We start from the raw sequence: 19,892 nt of genomic DNA, 5'->3' as shown, positions 1-19,892 counted from the left end.
TAAAGCAGTGTGTAGAGGGAAATTTAGAGCACTAAATGCCCACAAGAGAAAGCAGGAAAGATCTAAAATTGACACTCTAACATCGCAATTAAAAGAACTAGAGAAGCAAGAGCAAACACATTCGAAAGCTAGCAGAAGGCAAGAAATAACTAAGATCAGAGTAGAACTGAAGGAGATAGAGACACAAAAAACCCTCCAAAAAATCAATGAATCCAGGAGTTGGTTTTTTGAAAAGATCAACAAAATTGACAGACCACTAGCAAGACTAATAAAGAAGAAAAGAGAGAAGAATCAAATCGACGCAATTAAAAATGATAAAGGGGATATCACCACCGACCCCACAGAAATACAAACTACCATCAGAGAATACTATAAACACCTCTACGCAAATAAACTGGAAAATCTAGAAGAAATGGATAATTTCCTGGACACTTACACTCTTCCAAGACTAAACCAGGAAGAAGTTGAATCCCTGAATAGACCAATAGTAGGCTCTGAAATTGAGGCAATAATTAATAGCCTACCAACCAAAAAAAGTCCAGGACCAGATGGATTCACAGCTGAATTCTACCAGAGGTACAAGGAGGAGCTGGTACCATTCCTTCTGAAACTATTCCAATCAATAGAAAAAGAGGGAATCCTCCCTAACTCATTTTATGAGGCCAACATCATCCTGATACCAAAGCCTGGCAGAGACACAACAAAAAAAGAATTTTAGACCAATATCCCTGATGAACATCGATGCAAAAATCCTCAATAAAATACTGGCAAACCGGATTCAGCAGCACATCAAAAAGCTTATCCACCATGATCAAGTGGGCTTCATCCCTGGGATGCAAGGCTGGTTCAACATTCGCAAATCAATAAACATAATCCAGCATATAAACAGAACCAAAGACAAGGAACCACATCATTATCTCAATAGATGCAGAAAAGGCTTTTGACAAAATTCAACAGCCCTTCATGCTAAAAACGCTCAATAAATTCGGTATTGATGGAACGTACCTCAAAATCATAAGAGCTATTTATGACAAACCCACAGCCAATATCATACTGAATGGGCAAAAACTGGAAAAATTCCCTTTGAAAACTGGCACAAGACAGGGATGCCCTCTCTCACCACTCCTATTCAACATAGTGTTGGAAGTTCTGGCTAGGGCAATCAGGCAAGAGAAAGAAATCAAGGGGATTCAGTTAGGAAAAGAAGAAGTCAAACTGTCCCTGTTTTCAGACGACATGATTGTATATTTAGAAAACCCCATTGTCTCAGCCCAAAATCTCCTTAAGCTGATCAGCAACTTCAGCAAAGTCTCAGGATACAAAATTAATGTGCAAAAATGACAGGCATTCTTATACACCAGTGACAGTCAAACAGAGAGCCAAATCAGGAATGAACTTCCATTTACAATTGCTTCAAAGAGAATAAAATACGTAGGAATCCAACTTACAAGGGATGTAAAGGACCTCTTCAAGGAGAACTACAAACCACTGCTCAGTGAAATCAAAGAGGACACAAACAAATGGAAGAACATACCATGCTCATGGATAGGAAGAATCAATATCGTGAAAATGGCCATACTGCCCAAGGTAATTTATAGATTCAATGCCATCCCCATCAAGCTACCAATGAGCTTCTTCACAGAATTGGAAAAAACTGCTTTAAAGTTCATATGGAACCAAAAAAGAGCCCGCATCTCCAAGACAATCCTAAGTCAAAAGAACAAAGCTGGAGGCATCACGCTACCTGACTTCAAACTATACTACAAGGCTACAGTAACCAAAACAGCATGGTACTGGTACCAAAACAGAGATATAGACCAATGGAACACAACAGAGTCCTCAGAAATAATACCACACATCTACAGCCATCTGATCTTTGACAAACCTGAGAGAAACAAGAAATGGGGAAAGGATTCCCTATTTAATCAATGGTGCTGGGAAAACTGACTAGCCATAAGTAGAAAGCTGAAACTGGATCCTTTCCTTACTCCTTATACGAAAATTAATTGAAGATGGATTAGAGACTTAAATGTTAGACCTAATACCATAAAAATCCTAGAGGAAAACCTAGGTAGTACCATTCAGGACATAGGCATGGGCAAAGACTTCATGTCTAAAACACCAAAAGCAACGGCAACAAAAGCCAAAATTGACAAATGGGATCTCATCAAACTAAAGAGCTTCTGCACAGCAAAAGAAACTACCATCAGAGTGAGCAGGCAACCTACAGAATGGGAGAAAATTTTTGCAATCTACTCATCTGACAAAGGGCTAATATCCAGAACCTACAAAGAACTCAAACAAATTGACAAGAAAAATACAAACAACCCCATCAAAAAGTGGGCAAAGGATATGAACAGACATTTCTCAAAAGAAGACATTCATACAGCCAACAGACACATGAAAAAATGCTCATCATCACTGGCCATCAGAGAAATGCAAATCAAAACCACAATGAGATACCATCTCACACCAGTTAGAATGGCGATCATTCAAAAGTCAGGAAACAACAGGTGTTGGAGAGGATGTGGAGAAATAGGAACACTTTTACACTGTTGGTGGGATTGTAAACTAGTTCAACCATTATGGAAAACAGTATGGCGATTCCTCAAGGATCTAGAACTAGATGTACCATATGACCCAGCCATCCCATTACTGGGTATATACCCAAAGGATTACAAATTATGCTGCTATAAGGACACATGCACACGTATGTTTATTGCAGCACTATTCACAATAGCAAAGACTTGGAATCAACCCAAATGTCCATCAGTGACAGATTGGATTAAGAAAATGTGGCACATATACACCATGGAATACTATGCAGCCATAAAAAAGGATGAGTTTGTGTCCTTTGTAGGGACATGGATGCAGCTGGAAACCATCATTCTTAGCAAACTATCACAAGAACAGAAAACCAAACACCGCATGTTCTCACTCGTAGGTGGGAACTGAACAATGAGATCACTTGGACTCGGGAAGGGGAACATCACACACCGGGGCCTATCATGGGGAGGGGGGAGGGGGGAGGGATTGCATTGGGAGTTATACCTGATGTAAATGACGAGTTGATGGGTGCAGCACACCAACATGGCACAAGTATACATATGTAGCATACCTGCACGTTGTGCACATGTACCCTACAACTTGAAGTTTAATAATAATAAATAAATAAAAAAAAAAAAAAAGAAAAACCATTCAAAAGATCAACAAATCCAGGAGTTGTTTTTTTTGTTTTTTTTTTTTTGAAAAATTAAAAAAATGGATAGGCCACTAGCTAGACTAATTAAGAAGAAAAGGGAGAAGATCCAATAAACACAATTAGAAATGACAAAGAGAATGTTACTACTGTCCCCACAGAAGTAAAAACCATCAGAAACTACTATGAACACCTGTATGCACACAAACTAGAGAACCTAAAAGAGATAAATTCCTGGACACATACACCCTCCTGAGGCAGAACAAAGAAGAAATGGACTCCTTGAAAAGACCAAGAATGAGCTCCGAAATTGAATCAGTAATAAACAGTCTACTAACTGAAAATGCCTATGACCTGATAGATTCAAAGCCAAATTCTACGAGATTACAAAGAAGAGCTGGTACCATTCCTACTGAGACTATTCCAGAAAATTGAGGAGGAAGGACTCCTCTGCAACTCAGAGACCAGCATTATCTTGATACGACAACATGGCAGAGACACAACAACAGCCACAACAACAAATCACGTTCAGGTCTATATCCTTGATGAACATCGTTGCAGAAATCCTCAGTAAAATATTTGCAAACTGAATCCAGCAGCATATCACCAAGCCAATCCACCATGATCAGGTAGATTTCATTCCCGGAATGCAAAGTTGTTTCAACATATGAAAATGAATAAATGTGATTCATCACATAAATAGAACTAAAGACAAAAATCATGGGATTATCTCAATAGATTGAAGAAAAGCTTTTGATAAAATTCAACATCCCTTCATGTTAAAACCTCTCAATAAACTAGGTATTGAAGTAACATACCTCAAAAGAATAAGAGCCATCTATGACAAACCCACAGCCAATATTATACTGAATGGACAAAAGCAGGAAGTATTCTCCTTGAAAACCGGCACAAGACAAGTTTGTCCTCTCTCACCCCTTGTATTCAACATAGTATGGGAAGTCCTAGCCAGAGCAACCAGGAAAGAGAGATAAACAAGTGGCCTCCAAATAGGAAAAGAGGAAGTCAAACTATATCTGTTTGCAGACGATATGATTCTCTATCTAGAAAACCCCACAGTCTTGGCCCAAAAGCTCCTTCAGGTGATAAACAACTTTAGCAAAGTTGTAGGACATAAAATCAATGTACAAAAATCACTAGGATTCCTATATGCCAATAACAGTCAAACTAAGAGCCAAATCAGGAATGAATTCCCATTCACAATTGCCACAAAAAAGTAAAATATTACTTTCTTTTTATTATTATTATACTTTAAGTTCTAGGGTACATGTGCATAACATGCTTGTCAAAAAAAAAATTAAAAAAAAGTAAAATATTTAGAAATACACCTAAACAGGGAGGTGAAAGATCTCTACAATGAGAATTATAAACTACTGCTCAAAGAAATTAGAGAAGACACAAACAAATGGAAAAATATACCATGCCGATGGACAAGTAGAATCAATATCATTAAAATGGCTACACTGCCTGAAGCAATATACAGATTCCATGCTATTCCCATCAAATTACCAATGTCATTTTTCATATAACTAGAAAAATATTTGAAAATTCGTATGGAAGCAAAAAAGAGCCTGAATAGCCAAGGCAATCCAAAGCCAAAAGAATAAAGCTGGAGGAATCATGTTAGCCGACTTGAAACTATACTACAAGGATACAGTGACCAAAACAGCATAATCAAAAATAGGTACATTGACCAATGGAACACAATAGAGAGCCCAGAAATAAGGCTACACATCTATGACCATGTGATCTTTGACAAAGCTGACAAAAATAAACAATGGGGAAAAGACTCCCTATTCAATACATGGTGCTGGGATAACTGGCTCACCATATTCAGATGATAAAAGCTGGACCCCTTCCTTATACCATATACGAAAATCAATTCAAGATGGATTAAAGACTTAAGTGTAAAACCCAAAACTATTAAAACCCAGGAAGACAACCTAAGCAATGTTATCCTGGACACAGGAATGGGTAAAGAGTTCATGACAAAGACACTGAAAGCAATCACAATAGCAAAAATTGACAAATGGGATCTAATTAAATCTAAGACCTTCTGCCCAGCAAAGGAGAATATCAACAGAGTAAACAGACAACCTACAAAATGGAGGAAAATACTTGCAAACCGTGCATCTGACAAAGGTCTAATATCCATCATCTATAAGGAACTTAAGTAAATTTACAAGACAGAAACAAACAACCCCATTAAAAAGTAGGCAAAGGATATGAGCAGACACTTCTCAAAAGAAGACATACATGCAGCAAACAAACATATAAAAAAGCTCAATATCGGCCGGGCGCGGTGGCTCAAGCCTGTAATCCCAGCACTTTGGGAGGCCGAGACGGGCGGATCACGAGGTCAGGAGATCGAGACCATCCTGGTTAACACGGTGAAACCCCGTCTCTACTAAAAAATACAAAAAAACTAGCCGGGCGAGGTGGCGGGCACCTGTAGTCCCATCTACTCGGGAGGCTGAGGCAGGAGAATGGCGTAAACCCAGGAGGCGGAGCTTGCAGTGAGCCGAGATCCGGCCACTGCACTCCAGCCTGGGTGACAGAGCGAGACTCCGTCTCAAAAAAAAAAAAAAAAATAAAAAAAAAGCTCAATATCACTCATCATTAGAGAAATGCAAATGAAAACCACAATGAGATACCATCTCATACCAGTCAGAATGGGTATTATAATAAAGTCAAAAAATAACAGATGCTGGTGAGGTTACAGAGAAAAGGGAACCCTTATACACTGCTGGTGGGGGTGTAAATTAGTTCAACCATTGTGGAAAGCACTATAGCAATTCCTCAAAGATCTAAAAGCAGAACTGCCATTTGACACAGCAATCCCGTTACTGGGTATATACCCAGAGGAATATAAAACATTCTACTATAAAGCTACATGTACACAAATGTTCACTACAGGACTGTTCACAATAGCAAAGATATGGAATTAACCTAAATGCCCATAAATGACAGATTGGATAAAGAAAATGTGGCACCCATATACCATGGAATATTATTAAGTCATAGAAAAGAATAAGATCATGTCTTTTGTGGGAACATGGATTGAGCTGGAGGTTATCATGCTTAGCAAACTAACTGAGGAACAGAAAACCAAATATTGCATGTTCTCACTTATAAGTGGGAGCTAAATGATGAGAATTTATGAACAAAAAGAAGGAAAAAGCAGACACTGGTGTCTACTTGAGGGCAGAGGGTGAGAGGAGCAGAAAAGATAACTATTAGGTACTAAGCCTAATACCTGGGCGATGTAATAATACGTACAATAAATCCCCATGACATGAGTTTACCTATATAAGAAACCTCCACGTGTACCACCAAACCTAAAATAAAAAATAAAAATAAGAAACAAGACCTAACTATGTTGCCTACAAGAAACCTATTTCACCTATAAAGGCACACATAAGTACATAAATGGAAAATGATATTCCATGCAACTGGAAACCAAAAAAGATCAGGAGTAACTTATTTATATCTGATAAAATGAATTACAAATACAAGATATAAAAAGAGACACAGAAGGTCACTATATAATGATAAAGGGTCAATTCAGCAAGATGATATAACAATTGTAAATATCAATGCACTCAACACAGGAGTACTGAAGTATATAGAACAAACATCAATAAATCTAAAGGAAGAGATAGACTGCAATAAAATAACAGTAAGGCAGTTTAACACCCCATTTTCAGTAAAGGGAATATCATCCAGACAGAAAATCAACAAAGATATCAGAGTTAAACTACACACTAGACCTAATAGGCCCAAGTAACATTTATAGAACATTTCATAAAATTGCTACAGAATATACATTCTTTTCTTCAGCACATAGAGCATTCTCTAGAATAGGCCAGATCTTAGGCCACAAAACTAGCATCACCAAATTCTAAAAAGTAGAAATCATGTCAACTATGTTTTCTTGAGATTCATTTTCTGTCCTGATTTTTAAAAAGTATTTTTTCTGACCACAATGGATAAAACTAGAAATAAATAAGATGAACCCTAGAACCTGCACAAACACATAGAAATTAAAAAACATGCCCCTGGGCCAATGAGTCAATGAAGAAAATTAAGAAAGAAATTTTAAAAATTCTTGAAACAAATGAAAATGGTAGTACAACATACTAAAATCTATAGGATACACCAAAGCAGTACTAAAAGGGAAGTTTATATAAATGCCTACACCAAAAAAGGAGAAAGACTTGAAAAAAGAACCTAACCATGCACCTTAAGGAACTAGAAAAGCAAGAATGAACCAAACACCAAATTAGTAGAATGAAAGAAATAATAAATACCAGATCAGAAACAAAATAAAATCAATATTTTCCAAAGCAATATAGAAGATCAATGAAACAAAAAGTTGGATTTTTGAAGATAAAATTGACAAAATGTTAGCAAGATTAACCAATGAAAAAAGAGAGAAGACCCAAATAAATAGAATCAGAAGTGAAAAATGGGATATTACAACTGATGCCACAGAAATATAAAGAATCATTAGAGATTATAATGAAAAACTATATACCAAAAAATAGGAAAACCTTGAAGAAATGGATAAATTCCTTGACACATACAACCTACCAAGGTTGAACCATGAAGAAACAGAATGCTGAATAAACCAATAAGGAGTAATGAGATTGAGAGTCTAAAAAAAAAGTCTCCCATCAGAAAACAAACAAACAAACAAAAAAGTCTGGGACCTGATGGCGTCACTGCTGAATTCTACCAAACGTTTAAGGAAGAACTAATAACAATTCTACTTAACCTTTCACAAAAATTGAAGAGGTGGGAATACTCCTAAACTCTACAAGGCCAGCATTACCCTGATACCCAAACCAGACAAGGACACAATGATAAAAGAAAACTCAGGCCAATATCACTGATGAACACAAAATGTTAAGATCCTCAACAAAATACAAGCAAACTGAACTCAATCACAAATTTAAAAGATTAATCACTACAGTCAAATGAGATTCATCCTAGGGATGCAAGGATGGTTCAACAAACACAAATCAATAAATCTGATGCATCACATTAACAGAACCAAGAAAAAAAAGCACAAGATTATTTCAATAGCTGCTGAAGAAGCGTTTGATAGAATACAACTTCTCTTTATGATAAAAACCCTTAACAAACTGGGTATAAAAGGAATATATCTCAAATTAACACAGGCTATATATGACAAACCCACAGCTAACATAATACTGAATGGGAAAAATTGAAAGCTGATCCTCTAAGATCCGGAACAAGATGAGGAGGCCCACTTTCACCACTTTTATGCAACATAATACTAGAAATCCTTGCCAAAGCAATCAGATAAGAAAAATAAATAAAGGGGATCCAAATTGGAAAGGAAGAAGCCAAGTCATCTTTGGTTGCAGATGACCTGATATTATATTTAGGAAACCCTAACAACTCTACCAAAAAACTGTTAGAACTAATACATGAATTTAGTAAAGTTGCAAGATACAAAATCAAACTACGAAAATCAGTAGAATTTATGCACACCAACAGCAAAAATCTTAAGAAAGAAATCAAGAAAGCAATTCTATTTCAAATAGCTACAAAGTATATAAAATACCTAGGAATTAATTTAAGAAGTGAAAGATCTATAGAAGGAAAACTATAAAACATTGATGAAAAAAATTAAAGAGGATATAAGGGAAAAATGGAAAAATATTTCATGTGCATTGACTAGAAGAATCAATATAGTTAAAATGTCCATTCTACCCAAAGCAATCTACAGATTCAATGCAATCCCTATCAAAATACCAATGGCATTCTTCACTGAAATGGAAAAGATAATCCTAAAATGTATGTGGAACAACAACAAAAAAGACCCCAAATAGCCAAAGCAATCCTGAACAAAAAGAACAAAACTGGAGGCACCACACTACCTGGTTTCAAAATATACTACAAAGTGGTCAGGCACTGTGGCCTGTAATCCCAGCATTTTGGGAGGCTGAGGTGGGCAGATCAGTTGAGGCCAGGAGTTTGAGACCAGCCTGGCCAACATGGCAAGACCCTGTCTCCACTAAAAAACAAAAATTAGACAGGCGTTGTGTATGACTGTAATCCCAGCTACTCAGGAGGCTGAGGCAGGAGAATTGCTTGAATCTGTGAGGTGGAGATTGCAGTGAGCTGAGATTGTGCCACTGCACTCCAGCCCAGGCAACCAAGGAAGCCCTTGCCTCAAAAAAAAAAAAAAAAAATAAATAAAATAAAAATTAAAAAAACTACAAAGCAATGTTAAGTAAATCAGCATGGTGCATGGTATTGGGATAAAAACAGACATAGACCAATGAAGAGAACAGAGAAACCAGGTCTAAGTTTACACATTTACAGCCAACTCATTTTTGACAAAGGTGCCAAGAACATACAATGTAGAAAGAACAGTCTCTTCAGCTAATGGTGCTGTGAAAACTGGACAACCATATACAGAAGAATGAAACTAGATCCATATCTCTCTCCATATACAAAAGTCAAATCAAAATGGATTGAAGACTTAAATCTAAAGCCTGAAATTATGAAAGGACTAGAAGAAAACTTGGGGGAAATGCTCTAGGACAAGATGTTAAAAGCACAGGCAACCAAAGCAAAAATAGACAAATGGGATTACATAAAAGTAAAAAGCTTCTGCACAGCAAAGAAAACACCAACAAAGTGAAGAGACAACACATAGAATGGAGAAAGTATTTGCAAACTATCCATCTGACAAAGGATTTATAACCAGAATATATAAGGAGCTCAAATAACTTAATAGCAAAAAAAAAAAAAAAAAAAAAAAAAAAAAAAAAAAAAAAAAAAAGCCAAGTAATCTGATTCTAGAATGGGCAAAATATCTGAATAGATGTTTCTCACAAGAAGACATACAAATGGCCAACAGGTATATGAAAAATGCTCGACATCACCAATCTTCAGGGAAATGAAAATCAAACCATTGTGAGATACCGTGTAATCCTTGTTAAAATAAGACAGTGAATAATGGATGCTACCAAGCACATGAAAGGGGAACCCTTGCACACTGTTGGTGTAAATGTAAATTAGTACAGTCACTATGGAAAACAGTGCGGAGGTTCCAATAGAAACTAAAAATAGAACTACCGCAGGATCCATCAATTCCAGTACTGAGTATATATCCAAAAGAAAGGAAATCAGTGTGTCAAAGACGTATGTGCACTCCTATGTTTACTGCAGCATTATTTATAAGAGCCAAAATACTAGAATCAACTTAAATGTTCTTCAGTGGACAAATGAATAAAGAAAATGTGGTATATGTACACGATGGAATATTATTCATCCATAAAAATGTTAAAATCCTGTCATTTGCAGCAACATGGATGGAACCGGAGGTCATTACATTAAGGAAATAAGCCAAGCACACAAAGACAAATATTGCATATTCTTACTCACATGTAGGAGCTACAAAAGTGGATCTCACAAAGACAGAGAGTAGATTGGTTGTTACCAGAGGCCAGGAAGATTAGGGAGGAGAGGAGAATAAAGAGAAGTTGATTAACGGGTGTAAGTATACAATTCGATAGGAGAAATAAGACCTTGTGTTTGATAGATCAGTAGGTTGCCTATAGTTAACAATAATCTATTGTACATTTCTTTTCTTTCTTTTCTTTTTTATTGAGACGGAGTCTGGCTCTGCTGCCCGGGCTGGAGTGCAGTGGCACGATCTAGGCTCACTGCAAGCTCCGCCTCCTGGGTTCATGCCATTCTCCTGCCTCAACCTCCCGAGTAGCTGGGACTACAGGTGCCTACCGCCATGCCCGGCTAATTTTTTGTATTTTTAGTAGAGACGGGTTTTCTCCGTGTTAACCAGGATGGTCTTGATCTCCTGACCTCGTGATCTGCCTGCCTCGGCCTCCCAAAGTGCTGGGATTACAGGTGCGAGCCACTGCGCCCAGCCTGTACATTTCAATATAGCTAGAAGAGAATAATTTGAATGTTCCTAGTCTAAATAAAAGATAAATATTTGAAGTGATAGATATTCCAATTACCCTGATTTAATCTTTACACATTATGAATGTATAAAAATATCACATGTACCCCTCAAATAAGTACATCTATTATAAAAATATTTTTAAAACCACAGTGTAATTTTGAGTTCCTAGATTATTTGTGATAATAATTTTAAGTAAAATAAGTATGGTTTCCTCATAGTGATACATCCAAAATTTTAAAAAAAGAAACAAGAAACTGGAATTTTGAAATCTTAAAAAAATGAAAATGCAATTTACAGAATGAGACAAAATATTTGCAAATTATATATCTGATAAGGGGTTCATATCCAAAATATATGAAGAACTCATCCAACTCAATAGCAAAAATAAATAAATAAATAAAAAATAAAATAAAAAACCCCCCAAATACACAGATTAAACAACAGGTGAAGGACCTGAATAGACATTTCTCAAAAGAAGACATTCAAATGGCCAACAGGTGTGTGAAAGGATGCTCAACATCACTAATCTTCATGGAAATGCAGATCAAAACCACCATGAGATATTACCTTCCACCAGTTAGGATGGTCATTCTCAAAAAGTCAGAAGATAACTAATGTTAGTGAGGATGTGGAGAAAAGGGAATCCTTATCCATTGTTGAGGGGATATGAATTGGTATTGCCATTACAGAAAACAGTATGGAGGTTCTTCAAAAATTGAAAAATACTACTATATGATCTGGCAATCCCCCTTCTGTGTATATATCTAATAAAATAAAATCAGTACCTCATAGAGATATCTGCACTCCCATGTTTACTGCAGCATTATTCACTGTGACTAAGCTATGGAAACAACGGATGTCTCTGTGGATGGATGAATGTATAAAGAAAATTGCGGGATAGATATACACTTGATTTTTTTTTTTTTTTTTTTTTTTTTTTTTTTTTTTTTGAGACACAGTATCACTCTGTTGCCCTGCCTGGAGTGCAGTGGTGAGATCCTGGCTTACTGCAACCTCCACTTCTCAGGTTCAAGCAATTCTCCTGCCTCAACCTTTCGAGTAGCTGGGATTACAGGCGCATGCCATCACGCCTGGCTAATTTTTTGTATTTTTAGTAGAGACGGGGTTTCACCATGTTAGCCAGGATGGTCTCGATCTCCTGACCTCGTGATCCACCTACCTTGGCTTCCCAAGTGCTGGGATTATAGGCGTAAGCCACCATGCCCGGCTATTATTCGGTTTTTAAAAAGAAGGCCATCCTTCCATTTACAACAACATGGATGAACCTGGAGGATAATGTTAAGTGGTATAAGCCAGACACAGAAAGAAAAATCCTGCATGATCTCTCTTATATGTGGATTCTCAGACAAAGAGAGAGCCAGAGAATACAACAGTGGTTATCAGAAGCAGGCAGGGTTGGGGGAAATGTAGGCCAAAGTGTACAAATTAAGTAGTTACACAGGATGAACAAATCTAGAAATTTAAAGTATAGCATGGGGGCTATAGTTAATAATATTGTATTGTATACTGGAAATTTTCTAAGAGCATAGATTATAAGTACTCTTATCACATAAAAAAGGTAACTATGTTAGATGATGTACTTGTTAAATTGCTTACTTGTAATCATTTCACTATGTATTTGTATTTCAAAACATCATGTCGTACATCTTAAATTTTTACAATGAAAGAAAACAAATAAAAGTATACATATTTAAAAACTAGAGTTATTCCTTTGCAAATAGAAAAAAACATTGCTCTGCTGCTGGAGTCTTTGTCGACATCTCTGTTAACTTCACTGCATAGAGAATATTAACTGTGGCTATCTCCTGCAGATTTCCAGGGATACTGCATCTCAAATAAATGACCACAATCAAAGAGTTCAGCAACTAATTTGAAAGGAGTGACACTTAGAAAATGGCAGAGCCTTTGTTACTACTGAAACAATAAAGAAACATACGAGTTCAAGACCAGCCTGGCCAGCATGGCAAAACCCCAACTCTACTAAAAATACAAAAATTAGCCAGGCATGGTGGCGCGCACCTGTTGTCTCAGATGCTTGGGAGGCTGAGGCAGGAGAATCACTTGAACTCGGGAGGCGGAGGTTGCAGTGAGCCGAGATCGCACCACTGCACTTCAGCCTGGATGACAGAGTGAGACTCTATCTCAAGGGGGAAAAAAAAAGAAACACAGAACATTCAAAAAGGCACCAGAGCCATAAAGATGTAAAAAGTTGAGAAATCAGTTGTACAAGAAATATTAAGGAACTAGGATTACTCCCAGCCCCTGACCCCAAGAAAGCTGAAGAAGTTCTTTATGGGTTTCACATATAGGCAAGCTCTGACCCACAGCAGTTTTCATTTAAGAATCACCCTGACCATCATACCCAACTTATTTTTCATGATACTTAGGTAGAGCCATAGATGCCACCTATCCAATTTTAAGAAAATGGATCCCAATTTGAATACAGCAGAAAGAATTATACTGTAATCTTTAATTTTTATTATGTAAGCTACAGGAAAATTTATAATGAGCAAAAGCAGTAATATAACAGATATCTTTGGATCATTTCCTCAGGAAGCTAAAATATAGCCCCAAGACTCAAAAGTCTTTAAAATGATGCCTGTTAAATCTCCTCAGAAGACTACATGGATCTATACACTGGGTATTTAAGCACTTTCTATATATTTGTGCATTCATTAAACCTTTTATTTTCAAAAATGACATCAGAGAAGCCTATTTAAATCCCTTGATTTCATAAAGGTGTTTCTTTACCTTATAATTTGCTGTGCTAATATAAGGCCGGGATTTCAAAGATCACAAAGGCTTTATGTAGTTCCTGACTGTGATATTACATTTGTACCTAACAGGTTATTGTTAGCATATTTTATCTTTTTTTTTTTTTTGAGACACAGTCTCGCTCTGTCACACAGTCTTGCTCTGTCACACAGGCTGTAGTGCAGTGGTGCGATCTCGGCTCAATGCCAAGTTCTGCCTCCTGGGTTCATGCCATTCTCCTGCCTCAGCCTCCCGAGTAGCTGGGACTACAGGTGTCCGCCACCACATCTAGCTATTTTTTTTTTTTTTTTTTTTTTTGTATTTTTAGTAGAGATGGGGTTTCACCATGTTAGCCAGGATGGTCTTGATCTCCTGACCTCGTGATCCGCCTGCCTCGGCCTCCCAAAGTGCTGGGATTACAGGCGTGAGCCACTGTGCCTGGCCAAATGTTTGTTTTACATTATGCAATGTACAAGTACATGTTTTTTTTTCTTTTGAGACGGAGTCTCACTCTGTTGCCCACGCTGGAGTGCAGTGGCACGATCTCAGCTCACTATAACCTCCGTCTCCCGGGTTCAAGTGATTCTCCTGTGTCAGCCTCCCAAGTAGCTAGGATTACAGGTGTGTGTCACCACACCTGGCTAATTGTTTTTGTACTTTTTTAGTAGAGATGGGGCTTTGCCATGTTGGCCAGGCTGGTCTTGAACTTCTGACCTCAGGTGATCCGCCCGCCTCAGCCTCCCAAAGTGCTGGGATTACAAGCATGAGCTACAGCACCCGGCTGTACGAGTACATTTATGCTAAATGAAATGTTGTATTTTGGGCTAGGAATAAAAATTCCACTTGATTCCTAAAAGAAATTAAGTTCAATACACACATGTAATTTCAACTTACAGCATCTTTCCTAGGAATCTAAGTTGTTAAAAGTGTAAGAACTGTTTGTATCTGACAGTTATGCACAGAAAATGGGAACAACTGAAGATAACATAGAACCAACTTAACAAAGAATACAGCATGAGAACTTGCATTAGATACTAGAATGGGTTACAAAGGAGGATTGTGGTGTCTCTTTCAATGAACTTTAAAAAACCCCTCAGCTATCTAAGATGGCATAGTGGTCTTGCTAAAGCTAAAGGCACCTTACAGTTTATGATTTTATGATTATGTAAGAAGCAGCTGAACGCTTCAGATAACTAAATGGCATGCAATTACAGCACTGTGTCTCATAGGTACTTGTCCAAAAGAGAGATATAGCATTGTAGTGGAAAAAACCTAGGATTTGGAATCAAGATACCTTGACATGTGAGATTAACATCTCTCAATTTTAGTTTCTTAATTATAAAATGGGGATGCTATTAATAACACTGCTTATCTAACCTGAAAGTTGTGCAGGTCAAAGGATATGAAGAAAAAGTATAGGAAAGCACTTTGTAAACTATAAAATAACATACTAATTTTTTAATGGCTGAATATTTTTGAAAAGGTCTGGAATTGGAGACTGCTTCAAAACATAACCTCTTTATGATGTGGTGCTATATCTACATTTAAAGTATTCCACTTGCCAACACAAAGGTCAGATATGAATAGCTTTTTCCATTGTGAATTATTTCAAACCAGGTAAAGACCTGATAAGTATTTGGCTTCTATTAGAGTTTGGGTTTAATACCAAAATAAGAGTTGTTATAACTTGTGACTGCTGTAAGTAAAAGTCAGTTCAGAAAGACTGAAGACTGAAGGAAGATAGGTCAAAATATAGTCAATTTTCCAACAGTCAGCAGGAGGAAGTAAGGGAGTTGCCCTTGTTGTAAGTTCTTTGGGATGGGCAATAACTGTGTGTGTGTGTTTTTTTTTTTTTTTTTTTTTTTTTTTTAAATCTATGGATTTGTGGCTATTTTGTATTCCTTGGACCTAGTAACATGCTTTTCTCTAAAACTAGATTTCCTGGTAATCAGGGCCTGGATAATCCAACTGGGTAAAAAATTTGAAAGACTTGCTCTCCACTGCTGCTCCCACTTCAATGCTTTTCCATGTCCTCATTTAGCCTCCTTCACCCCAGATACAGTTTGTGATAGCTACTATAAGTTCCTACTCAAAATTGCTGCCAGCTACTGCATTATTGGGAACAGTAGCCAAAACGACTCTCTAATGGTTGGTATTAGCAACATAAGTAAATGTTGGAGGCACAAAAGTAGGCACAGCAACAGGTGGAGACAAGGAATAGGGCTGGCAATGGGGATACATTACATGAGAACTCAACTTTTAATTCTTTACAAAATGCCTTAGGATGACCCAGTGACCTGGTAGTAGAAAGTTGGAACTTATTTTCCTTTGCCCCTCTTCCTTTTAGAAAAGTAGACTACATGCATGTGTAGGCTTCTCCCATTACTATCTTTTAGTTTTTAGTGTATTTAAACCATTCTAAAAAGAGACTGAGCATACGATTTTAAAGAAAATTTAACCAATGTGAATGAAGGAGGATGGAGAAAGGTCAATTGTTGCCCATTGATTAAATTGAACTCCACATTCAAGCAAAGCACTACAAGTGACTACCCAGCAGGATTGCTTAGAAATCCATATATATCCAGATGTATATCTGACTGGTGATATAAATCACGGAATCACAAAGCTGGTAAGGAATCTCCCAAGCTGCAATCTAATCTGATCTAAATTTCCCATGGTTACTAAACAAATCTGGCCATACTTGCTCTCCTCCATCCAGAGGACACTTATGAGGTTGACATGCTTATAAAATCTTTCTGGACACTATTTACTCACCACATTACATTGGTTGTATTAACGTGGACTTCATAGTCTTTGACCCAACTTACCTTGGTTGTCATCCTCATTGTCTTCCCAGGGTTCTTCATTTGCTAGCAGTGGGTTCTGTGACTCATTCATAGACCTCATAGGGAAGGAGTGTCCATCACCAGGGCTGGTGGGAAAAGAAAGGCAGTGAGTTATTGCAGCTGACATAGACTTTTGTGAAGGTTATAATCCTCTTAAAAACAAGAGGGAGGTTGTTAGGCATATTTAGTCTTATTGTCTAAAGCCGTGGCGGAATGGACTCTTACAATAGCATCATTTAGTTGCTATATTGCTCTCGATTTCCATATCTTATTTGTGTGTCTGCATCAGTGTTAACTTCTTGTTTGTAAGCAACTCTGTAGTTTGGTTCCCAAAATGCCCAGTATGGCAATATGCACACACAGCAAGCTTCATACATATCACTTAATGATGATGACACAAATTTATATCCCATTATCTTACTGCTTTGATTCTAAGTTTTCAAGAAAGATGACCAGTCTCTGAAACATTGAATACAGTGGAGATAAGCTTGTGTGAACTGGTGAAAGATAATGCCTGAATGCACTGTTATTTATTTGGTTTGCATGGCAGAAAGGTTATTAGGAACTAGGGGAAAGAGCCAGAGTGAGCCATCTCTAGACTGCAGATTTTGGGGGCAATTATCCACATGTGGGGTCTCGCTTTGTGGCTACCTGTGGTAAGCTAGGGTCAACTCCCTGGTTAATTTCTGTCCACTAACAGATGGGATGCATTGGAGGGAACTGAGCTGGCCCCAGCTAGAAGAGGTTACAGTTTGAACATTTCAGTTTAGGTATCTGAATGCATTCCACCTTTGAGTCTGAATGACTTTTGATGTTATCTATGCCTTTTCTCCTGTTCACGTATATGGTAAATTGAAAGTTGACAGATTTTATCGATAGCACTCTAAAGAGAATGTAAGTATACTGATTATAAATGAATGGGCCTTGATTTTTGGTTTTGTTCTTTATTCCAGAGAAGACTCATTTTACACCTCCGTTTGATGTGGTGATGATGTGTGTATATTTGTGTATGTGAGTATGTGAATAGGGTGTAGGTAATACCTGGTAACAGTTATTAATCAATATTACCCACTGACATAGTTTTGCCTTGTGATTTATAGACAGGTTAGTTGGATACACCACATCTCTGAAATAAATGAGTCTGTAAAATACTAACTGCTACACAGGAAGTATCAAGGCAATCAATCAAGCAGAAATTTTTCCATAATTACCACCCTACCCCCAATAAAGTTTCCTCAACTAAGTGAACATGAATGTATCCCTGTCTAAGGAGGGGACCGAAAGGGGGCTACAAGAAGGCTAAAAGCAAGCTCTGCTCCAGAATTAGTTTAGTTGATGGTGCTTCAATCTGGTTCACAAAGTCATTCACAGAACACAAGCTTGACTGTTTATTTCTCACCCACTACTTTCCCTGCATAATGGTTGCAGTTCTAAGAATTACCTATAACCTCAAATTAAACTGTACTACAAGGCGACAGTAACAAAAATAGCATGATACTGATACCAAGACAGATATATAGACCAATGGAACAGAACAGAGCCCTCAGAAATAATGTCACACATCTACAACCACCTTATCTTTGACAAACCTGACAAAAACAAGCAATGGGGAAAGGATTTCCTATTTAACAAATGGTGTTGGGAAAACTGGCTAGCCATATGTGGAAAGCTGAAACTGGATCCCTTCATTACACCTTATACAAAAATTAACTCAAGATGGATTAAAGACTTAAATATAAGACATAAAACCATAAAAATCTTAGAAGAAAACCTAGGCAATACCATTCAGGACATAGACATGGGCAGAGACTTCATGAACAAAACATCAAAAGCAATGGCAACAAAAGCCAAAATTGGCAAATGGGATCTGATTATACTAAAGAGTTTCTGCACAGCAAAGGAAACTATCATCAGAGTGAACAGGCAACCCATAGAATGGGAGAAAATTTTTGCAATCTATCCATCTGACAAAGGGCTAATATCCAGAATCTATAAATAACTTAAACATATTTACAAGAAAAAACCAAACAACTCCATCAAAAAGTGGGCAAAGGATATGAACAGACACTTCTCAAGAGAAGACATTTATGTGGCCAACAAACATATTATAAAAAGCTCATTATCACTGGTCATTAGAGAAATGCAAATCAAAACCACAATGAGATACAATCTCATGCCAGTTAGAATGGCGATCATTAAAAAGTCAGGAAACAACCGATGCTGGTGAGGATGTGGAGAAATGGGAACACTTTTACACTGTTGGTGGGAGTGTAAATTAGTTCAACCATTGTGGAAGACAGTGTGGCAATTCCTCAAGGATCTAGAATGAGAATACCATTTGACCCAGCAATCCCATTACTGGGTATATACCCAAAGGATTAGAAATCATTCTACCATAAAGACACATGCACACATATGTTTATTACGGCACTGTTCACAATAGCAAAGACTTGGAAGCAACCCAAATGCCCACCAATGATAGACTGGATAAAGAAAATGTGGCACATATACACTATGGAATACTATGTAACCACAAAAAAATGAGTTCATGTCCTTTGCAGGGACATGGATGAAGCTGGAAACCATCATTCTCAGCAGACTAACACAAGGACAGAAAACCAAACACAGCATGTTGTCACTCATAAGTGGGAGTTGATCAATGAGAACACTTGGACATAGATAGGGGAACATCACACACCGGGGCCTGTCGGGGGTTGGGGGGCTAGGGGAGGGATAGCATTAGGAGAAATACTTAACGTAGATGATGGGTTAATGGGTGCAGCATACCACCATGGCACGTGCATACCTATGTAACAAACCTGCATGTTCTGCACATGTACCCTAGAACTTAAAGTATAATAAAAAAAGAATTACCTATAACCTCAAATTAATCTTTGTTCTTGCTTTTTATATGTTTTATTCATAAAATTAGTATTAACCACAAAATATGTAAAATGGAGAAGAGATAAATAATTTCTAAGACTATTGCCCTTACCATTTTTAACATTTTTTGGTATATTTCTCTTCTGCTGTTTTTCTTCTATATATATTTAGGTTTTTAATCACAGTGTATCGAATTTTTCATTTT

General features: G+C 37.3%; 1 protein-coding gene across 3 annotated transcripts in view; it reads right to left on the bottom strand.

The window, feature by feature from the left end:
- The window catches only part of ZDHHC15 (zDHHC palmitoyltransferase 15), a 204,858-nt gene that overhangs the window by 82,949 nt on the left and 102,017 nt on the right, over window positions 1-19,892 (bottom strand). For all 3 annotated transcript variants that reach the window (XM_037989509.2, XM_007992113.3, XM_073013559.1), the window contains one exon: window positions 16,787-16,890. In XM_037989509.2, coding sequence (XP_037845437.1) covers window positions 16,787-16,890 — 104 coding nt within the window. The remainder of the gene's footprint in view (window positions 1-16,786; window positions 16,891-19,892) is intronic.

The sequence above is a fragment of the Chlorocebus sabaeus genome, chromosome X (assembly GCF_047675955.1).
Source record: "Chlorocebus sabaeus isolate Y175 chromosome X, mChlSab1.0.hap1, whole genome shotgun sequence".
NCBI lineage: Eukaryota > Metazoa > Chordata > Mammalia > Primates > Cercopithecidae > Chlorocebus > Chlorocebus sabaeus.
This window is presented reverse-complemented; position numbering and strand designations above follow the sequence as displayed.